Raw genomic sequence first — 18,347 nt, 5'->3', positions numbered from 1 at the left:
GTTTCTAAGAAGGGAGCAATCCTAGTGCTTTCAGGAAATTTAAATAGCACGGAATTCAAATAAAATATTGAAGGGCCATTTGTGCCTGTTTCTGCTAACCACTTATATCCCAGCTTCTCCAGGGAAGGAGGGCTTCTGAGCCCCAGATCCCATGCGCTGCAGCTGAAGTGAGTAAGAGGAGGATAGGGCTCTGCTGTGTGCTCATGACTGAGCCAGTCCTTGGCCTCTCTCTCCCTGGATTGTCCTGCCATGTGGCAAAGCAAATTCCTTGTACTCTCCTCTCCTCCTCAGAGCCAAAATCTGTTTTACAGTTTCTTAAATTGGCAGCTTCTTTCCATTTATCTATATTATTTGTCATTGGACCTTTGTGGATTTATACATACACTCCTGTATAGAAGGTTATTGTATATGAGCATAAACATTAAGGTGAGGAAAATAAAATTTCAGTCATCTCCATAGAATTACTTTTTCCTCTAATAATCCTGTGAGCCACTAGAATTTTAAAAAGTTGCTCTCAGGGTAATTTCTGGGTTACATTTGTATAAAACATTCTTTGTTCTTTTAAGATACTCTGTAGGGGGCAGCATTTCCTGTATGGTTTACAAATAATAAATTGCCTTTTAATTGCCAGAGATGATTAAGAGCTTTTGGTTATTCTGCTACAAAAAAAAATTACTTGAAATATTTGTGTTAGTATTCTTTGGAAGTTTGAGTTACATAGTAATGCTTATTGGTGGGTATAGCTCAAATTCAGCTGATCTCAAATATTTACTCATAGATAGTCATTTGAAATGTGCATTACATTTCCAATACTATTTAAGATAAGTTTTGTTAATTTCTGCAGTTTTGGAGCAGAGCAATCTGGAAAACCAGATTTAGCTATGTGGTTTGATATTATGGCTTAAATTTTTTTTTCTATAGTTAGTGCCTCATTTAATAAATCTAAAGTCAGTTTTGAGACTGTTTTTACTGATCTGAATTTTTAAGGAAGTAACTTTAAGTTTACTTTTTCCTTAAGGGGATAAAGGCAGAAAATTGTATATATTTAAGACAATTTTGGGAGAAAAAAGAGGAAAAGTTTTATTTGACCCTAATGAATCTAGGTCCCGTTGCAGAGTAGTAGTGAAAGGCCTGGATGAAGTTCACTGAATAGTACTTCATACATTATCTGGAAAACATGGAAGAATTATATTCTTGCAATTTAGAGTTCCTTTCAATAGGAATTAATTCTGAAAAATCACAAGCTGGAGACATTTATGCAACATACATAAATCAAATTCCTTTTCTGTGCGGGTATCATAAAAGAATCAGCGAAGAGTTATAGGAATATATGTGAGTTGGCCTTAGCTTTTAAGGAGTTTATTATATAACAGTAATGGTAAGACAAAGGAAAGATACAAAATATGAGTGTAAGATACAAAGGAGGAAGTTCCTTAGGAAAATAACTGGACTCACAGGCTAAATCCAAATGCATCTTGTATGACCTCTGAGCCAAAAATGCTTTTTACGTCTTTAAATGTTGAACAAAAAAATCAAAATAGTGTTTGATGACACAATGTAAATTAAATGAAATTCAGATTTTAATGCCCATAAATAAAGCTTTATTGGAATACATTCATGCTAGTTCACTTACATATTGTTTATGGCCACTTTTGGGATATGATGACTGAATTGAGCAGTTGAATCATATTATGTAGCCTGCAGAGCTGAAATACTTACTCTCTGGGTCTTTACAGAAAAAAATGTGTCTACCCTTGCTTTAGATGTATGTATCTAGAAGGTTGGAAGAGAGATTTTTAAGAGTGAGTGGAGGTCTTTTGCTGCCTTCTGTCCTAAATACTGGCCAGTGTTGAAGGGGATCATTTCAGCTTTTTCATCTCCTCCCCATAGGGTGAAATGCAGCTGATCTAGCCAGTTGCCATAAGAGTGGGTCTCTCAGCATTAGGGGAAGTGAACTGAGATGCCTACTTTTCCAAATGGGTGAGGGAGCAACAATGGCAGGGTTTAAGACCATGGGGAGTAATGAGGCCTGTGTGAGCTGGAGACATACATGCCCCCATTTGTAGCCCGTTCATGCCATGTGGATCTGTAGCATTGCCATTTTGGGGAACTTACAAAGAATGAGAAAGCAGTGATCTCTAAGAAAAACATTTTCAAAAGTGGAGGCATTAACAATGAAGTAGAGGTTATAATTAAAACCCTAAGAGCCATGGCATGGCTGAGTGCACAAGTCCACCTGTGTGGACCCTAAGTTTTTCAATTTCGACTCTCAAGCATTTCCCAGTGCCAGCCTGTTTCTCTCGCACCCTCTTGCCCCTGCCAGTTTCCAGGTGCATCAAGGGCTTGCACCAGACCTCTGCTCTTTCGGTCCTCAGCTTGAGGCTGAGTCTCAACCTTGTGTGTTCCAGGAGTAGCAGAAGGAGGTAGGACATATCTTGCATTAACTAAGCAACTATACCCAGGAACCTTAAAAAGCAAAAACAAGGTGGAACCCTTAACTTTTCTTTCCACTTATCTGTGTTGCCCTTGTCAGCCAGAACCTGGTCAGGGTAGAGGGGATGAGGCACAGGATTCCAGTACCATACCTGCCTGTGACACCAGCAGGGTGCTTTTGAGTAGAAGTGAGGGCTTGATAAGGAAGAAGCAAACAGCACTGGCCTAATGAGGGAGGCTTCATGGTAGTTACTACTTAAAGAATGTGTAGGGTTTAGAAAAGAAATGAAGGAAGGTATTCCATGAGAAAGTAGAAGGTAAGGAAAAGCAGGTAGAGGAAAGTAAGAGTTAGGTCCAAGAAATGGCCAGTACTCTAGTTTGTCTGGAAGGCTTGGGTTGTGGAGGGGAACTGTGGGGAAGAGGTGTGAATGGTATGTTGGGGCAGGATTGTGGAGCATCTGCAGTGCCTTGCTGAAGAGACTGGGTCTTTGCACTGAGGGACCACTGCAGAGTGTGGTGTTGGTCTGTGACGGGCTCACAAAGTCAGATTCATCCAGCAGTAACACAGAGGATAGAGTCATTGATGGGGGGTGAGATTAGTGGCACAGACAAGAGAGGAGACTACAATTCTTGCCTGAAGCCAAGTAGTTTAGGGGCAGGTAATATGGTCTGAATAGGAGTGCTTGCAGTGGTGTGGAGAAGGAAGAAATATGGGGGCAGATGTTTCTCAGGTAGCAAGGGAGAAGCAGCTGGGGCCCTTGATCCCGTCTCACTTCTCGTCCTCTTCCCTTGTCATCCGTAAAGTGTTTACATGGTCATTGGCTCATTTCCTTCTCATAGCAGTTCTTAAGAATTCTCTCCTCTTTTGACACATGGAAACATATTCAGATTAAGCATCAAACACCAGGAGCAAGCAGACTCACGACCCCCATGACTGACCATGGGCTGTGTAACTGTTCCACACAGAACACTTGTAATTGTTACCATTTTTACATTGCAGAGAAATTAACCAGAACTGCACAAAGATTATGTATATGTGACTTTTTAATGATCTTTCTTTATCCTTTTAGAAATTGGGACCAGGAGCGCCTAGGCAGCTCAGTGGGTTAAGCCTCTGCCTTCAGCTTAGGTCATGGTCTCAGGGCCCTGGTATCGAGCCCCACATCAGGCTCTCTGCTCAGCGGGGAGCCTGCTTCCCCCTTGTCTTTCTGCCTGTCTCTCTGCCTACTTGTGATCTCTCTCTTTGTCAAATAAATAAATAAAAAAGCTTAAAAAAAAAAAAGAATTTGGGACCAGAATTCTAAGCTCTTAATTTCATAATCAAAATTCTTGGAGCACCTGGGTGACTCAATTGGTTAAGCGTCTGCCTTCAGCTCAGGTCATGATCTCAGGGTCCTGAGATTGAGCCGCACATCAGGCTCTCTGCTCAGCGGTAAGTCTGCTTCTCTTTCCCACTCTACCTCTGTGTGCTCTCTCTCTCTCCCAAATAAAAAAATCTTAAAAAAAATTCTCATGTAACCTTTTAATGCACAATAAACTTCCATGTAGATATGGATACCCAATCATTTTTACTAAATTATATTTACTATGCATTGATTAAAATGTAAAGAAGCATAACTCCGTTTTATTGATGTGCACACCATTTAGCAGTGAACATACACTTACTGTAATACATGGAGGGTATTAAAAGGGCTGGTGATTCTCCCTTGGCATCCTCATCAGTATATCAAAGAGCCAGAAGGGACTCATAAGGCTGGTTGGACTGGGTTGATTTTTTTTCCTTTTATGAACCATTTGAGGAATCCAGTTGTCTTTCTTCCTATATATTTCTCCTTTCTGACTTCATGTACAATTTTAGTTTTTCCAGTTTGAAACTAAACTAAATCCAAAGAATAATTCAGAACTGTGAATATTAAATAATACCTATTGGAAAAACGGTCTCATGGTTTGCAATTAAAACAACTTCAAGATGAATTTATTTGAAGTTGAGCTACCAGGTATTGAGATACAGGCTGTATTCATAGTGGAACAGTTAAAGTAAAATTTTACCTGTAGAATTACAAAATTTTATTTTATTATTATTTTTTAAATATTTTATTTATTTGACAGAGAGAAATCACAAGCAGGCAGAGAGAGAGAGGAGGAAGCAGGCTCCCTGTGGAGCAGAGAGCCCGATGCGGGGCTCGATCCCAGGACCCTGAGATCATGACCTGAGCCAAAGGCAGAGGCTTTAACCCACTGAGCCACCCAGGCGCCTCAGAATTACAAAATTTTAAACACGATTTTATTTATTTATTTATATATTGTTTTTAAAGTAGGCTCCACACCCAGCATAGAGCTCAGTGTGAGGCTTGAATTTACAATCCTGAGATCAAGAGCTGAGCTGACATCAAGAGTCAGATGCTTAACCAACTGAGCCACCCAGAAACCCTTTCTTTTTTTTTTTTTACAATTTAGGTTTAGATTGCAACTGTTTCCAGAGCTGTTTTCCATGACTCTTTAGTTTCTTAACCTTTCTACCTTTGTGCTTTCTATATAAGTGGGTTTTTTTTTTTAATGTTCTGTCTTGAATTTAGATGCCCAGCTCTTCAAAAGAAGTTGAAATTAGTTATGCTACCATTATGCAGTTTTGATGACATCCTGCTACATATTTCTAGACTGAAGGAACCACTACTTTGACAGGTGACTTTAAGGCAAATGGAGTTAATGTCAAGGCTGTCCTTCTGAACCAGCAAACCTTGCAGGAATTGTTAGAGCAGGAAAGGCAAAAGGCAGCCTTGGGTTAAATCCATTATTTGAACTTTTGATGGTGTAGTGATGTAAGAAAGTTGGCATAGTTGCATTCTTTCGTGTCAGGAAATAGACATAATAAGGAGGCACAAACAAATTGGATATTCCACATTTGTCTTGGCCCAAGGTAAATCTATAGATCACATAGGTGTTTTAATTAGACACTAACTGAGCAATTTGACCAAGGGTTTCTGAACTTAGGCTTTATGTACTCCAGACTACAAACAGCCTTACTGAAAAGGGTTCTACAGTTTGCTAGACATTGTTCTAGATGAGGGAGGAAAGGTGAAAAGCTGCCATGTTCTTTCCTGTCCAGGAGTTTGCCACACCAGTGATAAATATTGACACAGTATTTATTATATAGTGACTGGGAGGCAGAAAAACTTATTTTCAAGTCCTGACTGTTGCTTCATAGCTGTAATCTAGGCCTACTCCATATCCTTGAACCTCACTTTTCTCATTTATGAAACCAGGAAGTACCTAATTGATGGGGTTAAATGATTTAATGTGTAGAAGGTACTTGGCGCAGAACAAGTGAGTAACTGCTAACTCCCATATTAGACGGGTGTGCCAGGCATTAAGAACCCAAATCAGCTGGAGGGAAAGTTGGAAGCCCGTTTCTAGAAGCAGTATTGCCTGATTTGAGACTTGATGGTGAATTAGGTTTAGACTTGGGATTATGCATTCCACGCAAAGGGAACATCTACAAAGTTTGTTTGGACTTGCAGTTATGCATTCCACACAAAGGGAACATCTACAAAGTTTATGTTTGCTTTGTGTTAATTTTGTTTGTGGCTATAATAATAAAATATGTAATTCTAATAACTAAAAATGTTCAAAAATGGATACTGGATCATAAATTTCTGCTCAAAATAGCAACTCTTATTGCTTCATATGTGTTTAATATTATAACTCTGAAATGTAAGAGCCTAAATAACCATATGAGGAATTTGAGAATAAAACAGTGAACTGTTTGTTCTCACTTTGAGAAGTATTCATAAAGCTGAATTTAAAGTATGTTTGTGTTAATTGTTAGGGACTTGACTTTAAGCTACTTCCTAACAGGGCCTGGTATTGAAGCAAATTACCACACTTTGATTCTCTTAATTTTGATTAATTTGACACAATTACCCTATCGTTTTTATGGTTAATAATCTATGAAAATTAATGTTAGAAATAATTCATAAGTTATCCCTTCTGATAATGTGGTCTCATCAAAATCCCAGAAATCTAACCGATATCTATCATCTTAAAATGATAGCAGTGTTGGCTTTTATTTTGAGTTGATTTTGTAAATAAGGATCAAGCAGTGCTTTCTTTCAAGTACTCTAAATAACCACTTCTTCTTTACTCCTTTTGGCTCTTTGTCTTACATAGTTCACAACTTTAAAGGATAAAACTAGATACCCAGAAAACCACAGCCACATGGCAGCTATAATGTATCAGAACTTGAAAAGAAATTTAGCTCTTATTATATAGTTAGCAATTTATATTATTTTTCTTTTTGCTGACCAAAAAATAAAATAAAATAAAATCCACCATTCTGATCATTTCTTAGTGAGGGGAGCTATTTTTTAAGTGCTTTCAACTATTAGCTGGTCTGTCAGTAAGACATTATTGCCAAACCTGACCTGCTAATAGGAAGATTTCAAATCGCCAGTGGATTCTAATTTACAGTAGCTCAATCTTGTCTCTGTTTTGAGATCTATTAGCCTGAAATGCCACATCTGTCCAGAAAAGGAAAACACTGCCCTTAGTTTTCCTTCTATCTCTCTCTTTTTTTAAAACTAGGCTCCATGCCCAGCATGGCACCCAGTGTGAGGGTTTGAACTCACAACCCTGAGATCAAGACGGGATCTGGGATCAAAAGTCAGACACATAACCAAATGAGCCACCCAGGTTCCCCAGTTTGCTTTCTCTTTAAAGGAAAGCTGGAGAAGGTGTAGCCAGAGAATGTGTTAAATACTGCTTGCTGACCACCTGCTTGTTGCTGGCATGCGTATTTTTCTTTATGTTTTCATTATGTTTCTCTGTGTTGTTATTGTACGATCATTTTCCCTGAGGTAATACATTCATGGTGCTTGTCACTTATAATACCAGGATACTAATTTTAAACTGCCTTCATGAGTGAACAAGAGATCTGGGTCCCAGAAGCCTTTCTTCCATGGTTACAGTTGGCTTAAGTAAAGACTGCGTCGATCTGGAGAATCCCTAACTCTGGAGATTTAGCATCTTGGAGAGGCCTGTTGGGGCATTGCTGTAATGAAATCAGTTACCGTGGTTACTGTGCAAGGCACCTTCTTTTTTCCTGCTTTGGACCAGGCAGTGAACTGGCTGAAAACGGTCACTTTCCTCTGCCTTTGAGCAGGAAAAACGTCCTCTGATTTAGGCCTTTTTTTATACCTATGTGCTATGTGCTGAGCGCACAACCGGATAAAGCCCCACGGGAGCCAGGTGCTTTGAGTCCCCAAGGCTTCTGGCCACTGGCCACGTGACAGCTTGGAGCAAGGCCAGTTTTTTTTCTTTGCTGATAGCTGTTAGATAAGTGGTTGACAACCTGAGAGAAAGAGCAGTCAGTACAAAGAGACTAAAAAAACCCGCGTGCCTCACAAGTCTCCTGGCTCTGTGGCTATATTGTCTATGGTGATTTAGTGGGAACAAAAGAGACCCAAGTACGACCTTGGGGTAGCAATACACATTGTTGGGAAAAGGATGATTTAAATGTACTTATTTTCCTAGATTGTCAACTGCCAGTAGCCTAGTTATCTCTTACCTTTTTTTGTCACATAGCATACTGTGAAGAAAGTTTGAATGAGACATACTGTGAAAACACAGCTTTCCAAGAGCGCACAACTTTCCCTTTCAAAACTGCCTTGCATGTGATTTTCTAAAATTACCTGATCTAAATATTGCTTCTCAGTTGTTCAAAACTACAATTTAAAGAGAATTTAAATATGAATTAAAGTTTTTTTGCATACTTTGCCGATATTTCAAGGGTTGGCTGTGTAGCTGTGTGTGTCTAACTTTTTGCTAAACAAAAATAAATGTTTGTTATGGGGAAATCTTGAAAAGGGGAAAGTACAAAGAAGAGTAAGCAACTGTAATTTCACATGTAAAACAGTGGTGGGCACATGTCAGGCACTTAGGTACCTTTTCAGTGAATGCAGAGATACACGTTAATATCATTTGGGTGTAAATGTATTTAAATGATTTTTTTCCTATGTGTATTTGTCTTCTTTTTTTTTTTTTTTGAGAAAATAGTCAAAACATACAAATACAATGTAACTTCTCTTTAAATTAAAACAATTATTATTTTGGACATTTCTTATATTATTATTTTTCTTTGGTGATAGTGAAGATGTGAATTTGCCTGTGGCCTTTAGCAAGGGGACAATCTTTTTTTTTTTTTTTTTTTTAAAGATTTATTTTTTTGACAGATAGAGATTACAAGTAGGCAGAGAGAGACAGAGAGGAGGAAGCAGGCTCCCAGCCAAGCAGAGAGCCCGATGAGGGGTTGATCCCAGGACTCTGGGATCATGACCTGAGCCGAATGCAGAGGCTTTAACCCGCTGAGCCACCCAGGCGCCCCTAGCAAGGGGACAATCTTACATGAGGCATGTCTGCTAAGGGAAGCTATGTAATTTCATTAAGATAGTGGTTGTCTTGTATTTTCATTAAACACGTGAGTGACTTACTTCCATACCCTTCTTAATAAAAATCCCTGGAGTTGGGCCTCTTATCCCTGCTGTCCACAGCTGCATTCAGGCCTTCATACCTCATCTTTCGTACACCTGTCACCCCAGCCCTTGACACTCTCTGACTTTCTCCCAATTCAACCTACTTCCTCTTCCCCATTTCCCTGCTTCAACCACCTGCTCCAATCAAATGATCTTTTCCTGTTTTTCCCTGAACCCACCCCATTTTAAGTCTCCTTTTCGCTCCTTTTCCCACTGTCCTTCAAGCCAGTATATCTCCCCTTTTTCTTCACTCCGTTATTTGCTGTGAGGTCTTGCTCCAAATCCTGCATTTTTGGTATGGCATGGCATCTCGAGGGGCAGGATTCTGGGCTGTCACACTATACACGGGCTTGTGAAAATTTCAAGTAAATACTTTTTTGTGTGTGTGTGTGTTTTCTTTTGTTTGTTTGGTGGTGGTGGTTGTTTTGTAGAGACCTAGGGTTAACTTTTAAAACTTTAAGTTGGTGGTTATAAAAGTAAACTCCTCCTTGAACACTGTCCCCCAAAAAAGAGAGAGAGAGAAAGTAAGAAATTGTCATATGCTTGCCTTGATATTTTCTTCTCTTGGCAATTAAAACTGTTCAAGAAATTCTACACTTTAGTTAGTTTCTCTTGTGTGTTGTTTTTTTTTTTTTTCTCTTGGGATAACATGGCTAACTTGGTTTCATCACTTCTGTGAGTTTTGATTGTATTTCTTGCCTCCTGTCATCAAACTCTGCCTTCAACATTACATACTTCGTAATGAAAATAGGCGTGCCGTGGGGTGTCCACACTAGTCATTTGATACAGTTAACCTGAGCCACTCTGATAGTCACAGTTCTGGTCTTGACTTAATCAAATGTAGTTTTAGGCCTTCTAAGTATTTGTTTCTCTAACCAATTGAGCAATGGGGTTTTTATTGGCATTCTTCCCATCTGCATGTGAGGAAGCCGCATAGTTAAAATTTTTGAAAAAGGCATGGCCCCTGCTTTGAACTTAATTTTTAACTCTGGAATAATAAAATGTGTTGGCGACAGAATGGGCCAAGAATGTATGGGTAGCCACAAGCTGGTCATTTCAGAATTTGGGTCCTGTGAGTATCTTACTACCTTGAATCTCAGGTTCTGCTGCTGTGAAATGAGCAGGGAATCCTGCTGGGATCCTCTGAGGAGGATCACCTATTTTGTTTCCATGTTTCTTTGCAGCAGTCAGTAGAGAGCTCCGAAGATGAGGAGGTGAGCCCAGGCTTCCTGAAGGGTGAAGTCTTAGGCTAGGTCGTGAAGGCAGGGTAAGATGCCATTAAGTGGCGTGGAGAAGAAAAGGCAGCTCTGGGTGTAGGAGCCAGTTGAGGAGAAGACCTTGAAAGCATGTGCAGCGACAGGGACTTCAGGAAAGCAGTCTGTACAGAAGGGTGTCAGAGGGCTAGAAGGAGAGAGTCTGCAATGTGAGGGAGGAGGAAGATCTTACAATCCAGGCATGAAATGATGAGAGTAGAGGTGAGGATAGTTGTACCATGAGTGGAGGGGAAAGGACAGCAGTGAGGGATGTTTCCAGGAGGAATCCTCAGGGCTACGGTGTAAGGTCCTGGGATGAAAGGAATTGCGAGAGTGTAAGGCAGGCAATCACTGTGTTATTTATTCATTCATTCTTAAGATAATGAAATTGTAAATCTGATGCTGCAAGGTTCTGTTCTAAAACATGGGACGCCAGGGTGGCTCAGTCGGTTAAGCGTCTGCCTTGGGCTCAAGTCATGATCCCAGGGTCCTGGGATCGAGTCCCAAGTCAGGCTCTCTGCTCATCAGGGAGTCTGCTTCTCCCTCTGCCCTCTCCCTCTGTGCTTGCTCTCTCAAATAAATAAATAAAATCTTTTTTTAAAAAAAAGAATCAATAAAACAGAAGTCCCTACTCTTTTGAAATGTATTTTCTAGTGTTAATTCTGTTAAAATTTTAGTGGCAACAGTTTTGGCACCTTGCGATGTCATTATCTAGCTCGTGATTCTTTTATCCTGTTTTAAAGTCAAGTGGGAAATGTCGATGAAAGCACATCCAGTATCTTCAGGAAAGTGATATACAGTATTTTTATGTTGGGGGACTGTAAAGATAAGAATGAAACTGTTAAACTGAGAATGCTGTGTTTTACTGATCAAAGGAAGTGGCACTACTCTAGATTTAGTAGTAATTTGCCTTAAGAGTCAGTGCATTTCAGGGAATGTCCTGAAGTTCGGGACACCTAGGGAATTGTTGTGTTTTCCAAGGTTTCTTTTGGAGGCTTTTGTTGGGATTAAAATTGGGTTCATTTAACAACCAGGAGGAAGTAATTAGATTGAAGGAGACTTTAGTACTTGATGGCTTTTTTCCAAGTGATTTTGTCAGCTTATTTTTGAGTGAGTGCTGTGATATTTTAGTTTTCAGTCTGTGTTTTCTTCAGTTCTTTAAGGTGCAAACACTTAAGTTAGTACCAGATAATTGCTTAACAAAAAATGTTGACATAAAAAATAAAGAAGTTTAAAAACCAGAATATAATTTTTTCATGGTGTTTTGAAAGCTTAAATTAGAAGAATATTTTATAATTAAAACTGTAATGCATTTAAATATTCATTTCATGAGGAAAAGTTTACTCTTTTTTACTTAATGTACTTAATTGTGTTTTATACTGTTTTTATAGTAATCACAATTAATTAGCTATAGAAGTAGAGCATAAGATTTATTTATAATTCGTAATGAAAGAAATAAAGAGCTTTGGGCTTTATAGGACTGATAAGATTTCATGCAATAAAAGAATGTTAAAAATATTCTAAAATCATGGTTAAGATTCTGACCTGCTACAAATACATTACCTTGCAATATCTGAATTTTTCAGTTTAAGATAATCAGATATGTTTGTTTTTTTTTTAAGAATGATTTTTTTTTTAATTGTCTTTAGGTAAAAGTGCAGTTTTAAAGTGTCTACTGGATGTTCACAAAATTTTTCAGGAAAACGACCCCGCTTATATTCTGAATGATCTCTACATCTCAGACTACTGTGTGTGGATTCAGAAAGCCAAGTAAGTTTTGAGTTACTTACAAATTTTACATGCTCCCATTTCTGGAATGCCTCCTGACCCAGGAGGAAGCAAATGAAGTAGCCTGGGAGGTAAGTTGTAAGGAAAAAGAAACCCCATCTAGCTACATTTTAAAGAAGATCAACGTGGGGAGCTTCGTGAATTTGCTTCGGGAGGAGGTGCAGATGGTGAAAAGTTAATTTTATTGGGAAACATGTTCTAGCCTAGAAAACAGGCTTGCAGAGAGTTGTGAGTATTCATTGCTGTGTTTTTGACTATCCAGTATGAAATCTCAAGGTTTCATCCTTGAGTATCCGAACTGTGTCTGCAGATTACTTACAGTAGGGGGTTTGAGTGAGTGTGTGTGTATATATGTGTGCGCATGTGGGCATCTCTGCAAACCTCATGGGACACAGACCTAATCAGCTGTCATCCCATTGGCTAACTGCTAGCTTACAGAATCCATTCTTCAGAGTATTAAAAAAGACAACCTTCAAAGCTTCATAACATGATTCTTGGTAACTAACACATGCGTCTAAGGGACCGAATACTCACCAACGTGGTATAGGTAAGCTTTCCCCAAAGTATTTACCATCGCCTCCTCCGTCAGGGAACCCTATGGAGTTTAAAAAGGCAGTGAACTTTCATTTTGTGCAGAGGTTCAGCAGCTCTGCCCACATTATCCATTTCAGTAGCAGAGGACAATTAATTGAGAGCACACAAACAGAGCTCTGGATGGCGGTGTCTCTTAGGTGCTCCGGAAAATGATGGCACGGTGTCATTCTGGACTTAGAAGAGAAACAGTCGTGGTCATTGTCGCGTTGCTGCGATTGGTCAGTGAGTGCTTTAGTTTACCTCTAGTGCCTGTTCTGAGTGAGCCACCTTGTAGAATTTGTTTTTGGTCTCTGTTGATGGTGAAGCAATTATATGCAGAGTGAAATAAGACACAATTTAGGGCTCTATGTGTTGTAAGGAGGAACCAATGGTCTGCTCGAATAATGCCTACCGCCATGCAGCAGGTGGCGGCGGCGTTTGTGGTGGCAGTCTCTGTGTCACCAGATGGAAAACTGCATCTTTAACCCCTGAGGTCATCATGGCACGTCATCACTTCATTTCATCCTCCTGCTAATTGAGCTTATCAAGTACCCTGCTGCCATTTCCTGTTGTTTTCATAATAAAATTAAATTGAAATAGACTATTTGTATGGGTTTAGGTTTTTCCTGTTCCCTTCAGGGTGAGGATTTTATAAACATGTAATGAGTGTTGAGGTTTGTGTGAGGATCCCATTTCTGTGAGCACCTCTTTTCTCTGTGGCATTCCTTATTAACTAGAGAGAAGATCCTGTTTCATTAAAGTGGAAGGGTGTGTGCCCTCATGTCCCTGTGGGGATTAGTATACCTCCTTGCGCATAAAATCCTTTTTCCCTTGGTTTTAAGTGGCAGGAAATGAAATGCAATTCTTAGGTCCCTAATAATTGTTATAATAACAGTCATTTTTTTTCAAAGAGATATAGTGTTTTGGGAAGTGAGACAGGAGAGGGAAGCCAGCAAGAACTCTTCAGATTACTTTGGAAAAATTTTTTCGACTTTACCGATTTGTTCACAACTTTCTTTTCCCTAAATAGGCTATCTTATTTTCATTTTGTGTGTTGTATTTTAACTCTGGTGGAGCCTGGCTATTTTTTCTGTCCCTGAAATAACATATTTGTTCATTTCCCTGAATTTTGTTAGATTTTCTAATTTAATCCTTAATTTTTCAAACACAACACAATTGAGCTTTCCAATATCATGTTTACCGAACTCTTGGTTGTAAATTAATTATACTGCAGTGAATGTTCATGATTTTCATAATGAATTTCTTCCTCACCTTTCACCTGGTGTCTCTCTTTCCCAGTTAGTTTATCAGTGAAATCTAGCTTCTTATTTTTATGTTTTCAAATAGTTCTGTGTTTTCCTTAATCTCTACTTGATGTTTTTGATTAGAATAATAAAGACTGAAATTGTATTTAAAATAGCAGACAAGTACTAAATTATAATGAGCATGCGTTTTGTTTTTATAGTCAGACATTCACTTTAGCAAAAACTTGCTGGAATGTGGATAGCAAAGTCATTCTTACTCTGAGTTAATGAAATTCAGGCAACAGTTAAATCCTAAGTTGTACTCTATACTGTGTAGTTATTTTTCCTTGTGATACCGGTGTCTCATAGAGCATATTTGCAGATTTTCAAAATGGAAGGTCCTATATTCTTATTCTGAGTGACAGATGGCAATTTTTCTGGAGAGAAACGCTCCCTGCCGTCCTTCACTGTAAGCTTCCCTGGAAATTTCTAGTGCGGTGGGCAGGGCCGCAGATGCTCCCTGGGTGGCCGCCCGAGAAAGGGATTTGCTTGAGGTCATGTAGCCTCTAAGAGGTGTGTGACAGTCTCCGGGTTTTGGGGTCTGGATTTTATGTTTTCCCAGACAGGCCACCTAGACAACCAGTTTTCTTTACCCATGCCATGTGGGAAAACACACACACACAAAAGAAAGAAAGAAAAGAAAAGAAAAAAGCCCTCCCTTTAGGGAGCTTTTTCTGTAGGAAGACGAATTAATGACTCACTCATCTTCCTCCTGGATGTTCCCATAGCACTTGGTCTAAGAACATATGGGCATCTCATGCCTGCCTCTTTTGTCATAATTTAAGTGCTTAATCTCTTTCCCCCTCTGAAGTTTTGGGTCCCTGTGAATAAGCACCTGTGTGGCCCCATCACAGTCCCTTAGGAACACAGTCAGTTTTCATTAAATTGAAAGTTACCTAGTAGAGCCAACTGAAAGAGCATTTTTCATCATTAAAAACAAACAAACATAGCTTTTTAAACATAGTTTAAAAACTATGCATTGGCTCTTACTTTTTTTTTTTCCTCTTATTTTAATTGACATTTTCAGCTACATTCAGTAGATTTTGCCCTTCCCTGATTTCTTTCCCAGTAAGCTGCACTTACCAGTAGCAGGGATAGTTCTGACCCTCTGAAAGTTCACAACCTTTTATGTAAGTGGGGAGAGAAGAGCATGAGCTGTAAAATAGGTTCCGTGTCTTCCTCCCATTGGCCATAAGACTTTAGAAGTCACTTCATGACTTTATTCAATGCAGCCCGTGTTAGTATTTTCATATTTCCTCTACTTGTTTTCCAGTGTATTTTTTAAACCAGTGAAAATAATACTGCACTTAATCGTTCTTTAACTTGTCTTATCCTTATAATAGTACCCTGGAAATCCTTTTCCTTTATAACATAGTATCTATAGCATAGCATTTTTTAAAAAAATAACTAATATTTCTCATTATAAAAGAAGTATCTGCCCACTGAAGAAAATTTGACACTTTATAGTTTTAATGTATTTTGAAACACGAGAGATCAAATAAGGTATGATTTTGTTTTTTGCTACATGGAAAAATTTTGGTTGTTTCTTTTTAAAAAAATGAAAATTAAAATCTAAAATCCTGGCTGTCTTTAGTCCAAGTTTGAGCTAGTCATGAAGGTGTTAAAACACACCTTTTCTCCTTCGTACAGTTTTTTAAAGGTAGTAGGTTATAGGGAAAAAAACAAAAATGTCTTTGATGTGCCTAGCTGTTTTACGTTGAACTGATTAATACATTTGGTGCATTTATTATTTTCACTGCTTTTTAGCATATTTTGCTCCACTTAATCTTATTTTGTGGTTCTTTGGATACAAAGGCGCAAAGTCAGTGGAGGGAAACCATTCTATAACTGAATAATTCTAATTTGATAAATCCTGCACCTTAGTTTCCTCAGTTGTGAGTGAACATAAAGCCATTTCAGCCCTGGAATCTTAAAGTTTTAGAAAACTTGGGACCTCATCATTGCTTTATACTGTTTCCATTGCTTCCTCTGTGTATGTGCTTTTGTAGAGGACAGGGTCATGTGCCTGGGAACAGCATAAATCTCTTCCATTGGGCCCTCTCTTTTTCTTGACTTCTCTGCCAAAAGTCATGGGTGTGGCAGTAACTCAGATGCCAAGGAAGAACATCAGCATTGAGTGTAGAAGCACAATTATTTACGTCTTCAACCACTGACTGTGAAGCCTTACGATATGTGCTAGGTAGTGAGATGGGTGATAGGGACACTCAGGGAGTGTCCTGAGTCCAGACACCCTGTGTTCCAGCTGCTCTTGTAGGGGGGAGTACAGACGGAAGGGGAACTCAGTGCAAGCGGCTGCAGCAGGGAAGCGTGGATGCTGTGGAGGCACTTAGGAAACCACATGTCTAGCCTTGGGATAGAGGAAACAGCTTCTGGAAGGAACAGTTGAAGCCGAGAGTTAAAGGAGGATTAAGAGTTGGTCAGATGTAGATGGGGAAGCAGGAGCAAAGCGTCTTTCACAGTAGGGACAGAAGCATAAGGTTCTTCTAAAGAGCTCAAAAGCTCAGGATGGATGGATCATAGGTATAGGCCTAGAAGAAAGAAGTGAGGCCAAGGAGTTTATGTAGAGCTTTGTCCACTTAAAGATGCTTGGCCTTCTGTCTGAGAGAGTATGGAGCAAACTGAAAGGGTTAAGCTGTGCAGTTTCTGGGTGAGTGATGTGATGAGATTCAGATTCTGTGAAGAGCCATCAGGTCCCCTTACAGGGAATGAATTGAGTGGGGCAGAGCTCAGACTTAACCCAGAAAGCCTCACCAGCTTGTGGGTGATGTGGGCAGAAGGCTTAGACTGAGCCAGGGGGTGAGCAGGGAAGGAGACTGGTCAGATTTGAGGGGCGCGTGGGCCAGAACTTAGTAATGATGGGATATCGGGGGGAGTGAGAAGGGGAAACGTCAAAGAGGAGATCCACATTTGACTTGGCCAGTTAACATACTTGGTGAAAGTACACAAGAGTGGAGAGAGGGCATAGGTTGGAAGAGAAGACAGAGGGAGGGAAGATGAGTTTTAGAAATGTCAATTTGGGGCCTCTAAGGAATGTCCATAAAGAAGTAGTCAGGAACATTTGGATCACAGCTGGAAAAGATGTATGGGAGAGAGTTTGGACGAAGAAGGGAAATAAATTAATAGCAAAATGTAAACAATGGTATCTGGTTGCACAGTACTGTTACACATATGAATATCGTAGTAATCGGGAATGGATGCATTCCAGGCTGGGAGGAAACCGTCATGCAGAGGAGCAGAAGAATAAAACATGTAAGCATCACGATGAACAGATTTCCTGGTTGTAGCTGTAGTGTGTTGGCGGGGGTGAGAATGGGTGTGAGGCTTTTTTTATTTAGATAAGTTTTATCTATCCTTTTAGTATCCCTTTATTATGAATAAGAGTTCACAGTTAGCTTGGGGTCATGATGTTTTGGTAAGAGGACCATGTTTGAAATCCTTATTTCTCCATTTGGTTACACAAGGCAAATGCACTCAGACTTTCATAGTAAAAAATAGGAGTTTAATTAGGAGGTTACAGGTCATCTTCTGGAAGCCAGGAGTGGGGAGGGCAGCTTGGCCTCCTGAGCTCAAGTCCTGAAGTGCAGCAGTCAGCTTATGTCTGGTGACATGTGGTCTCTCGTGTTGTTCCTTCCTACAAGTCCCTGCCACCCTTCTCTCTTGATGCACGGGGAGAATTTCTGGCTGTCATGTAGCTGAGTTCACGTGCACCTGGTTTCAGGAGAGAAAAACTATGAAGTCCCTTGCTTGTAATTCCCAGAGGAAGAATGTGATTGACCTGGCCATGGGTCCGTGTCTTTTCCTGGTCCAGTTGCCTTGCTCTCTAAGGTGGCACACACATGGTGCCAGGGCCCACTCTGTCACGAGTGAGTGGCCTTCTCAGAGAAGGGGACATGGAGGGCATGCAGATACCTTAAGAGGTCACTGCTGTAATTCTGTGATGCTATTTTGAGCCATAGCTGAGGAAGAGCCTTGACACTGCTACCATCCCCCATGGCCCCATATTCAGAGTAAAGACACAGTACTGAAGGTGATTTCAGGTGTACCAGATAATAAAACCACCTAGAGGGCTAGGCTTTACTTTTGTATGAGAAATTACTTCTGCAATAAATGGTAAAACGTTCAACCGTTACATTAGCTGCTAATGATTAGCATATAGAAATTTTAAGAAACAATTGTGCATAATTTCAAGGAAGTTAAACCTCTCTTGAATTGAAATCATTCTTGGTAAGGTGCTTATTCTGGCATGTCAAGTTGCTCTTTGGTTTTACTGTTTATTTTTAATTAAATCCACAAATTCATCCTGGATGGGAGTGGGTTTTATCTCCATAAGAAAAGATTAGTGCATGCCAATATTCATTCACTTGTATCCCTTCCGTGGGGTTTCATATGGAAAGGATTTACTTAATGGTTCTTTACCTTTATCACCAGTAGTTCAGCAGTGCCCACTG

The 18,347-nt window shown here is 39.7% G+C and overlaps 1 protein-coding gene across 1 annotated transcript in view; it reads left to right on the top strand.

The window, feature by feature from the left end:
* Positions 1-18,347, top strand: part of SHQ1 (SHQ1, H/ACA ribonucleoprotein assembly factor) — a 113,659-nt gene that overhangs the window by 59,535 nt on the left and 35,777 nt on the right. Inside the window, exon 10 of the mRNA XM_045992350.1 lies at positions 11,863-11,983. Within this exon, the coding sequence (XP_045848306.1) occupies positions 11,863-11,983 (121 nt within the window). The remainder of the gene's footprint in view (positions 1-11,862; positions 11,984-18,347) is intronic.

The sequence above is a fragment of the Meles meles genome, chromosome 20 (assembly GCF_922984935.1).
Source record: "Meles meles chromosome 20, mMelMel3.1 paternal haplotype, whole genome shotgun sequence".
Lineage (NCBI taxonomy): Eukaryota > Metazoa > Chordata > Mammalia > Carnivora > Mustelidae > Meles > Meles meles.
Note: the sequence above shows the minus strand (reverse complement) of the source record. Positions and strands in the feature narration are given on the sequence as shown.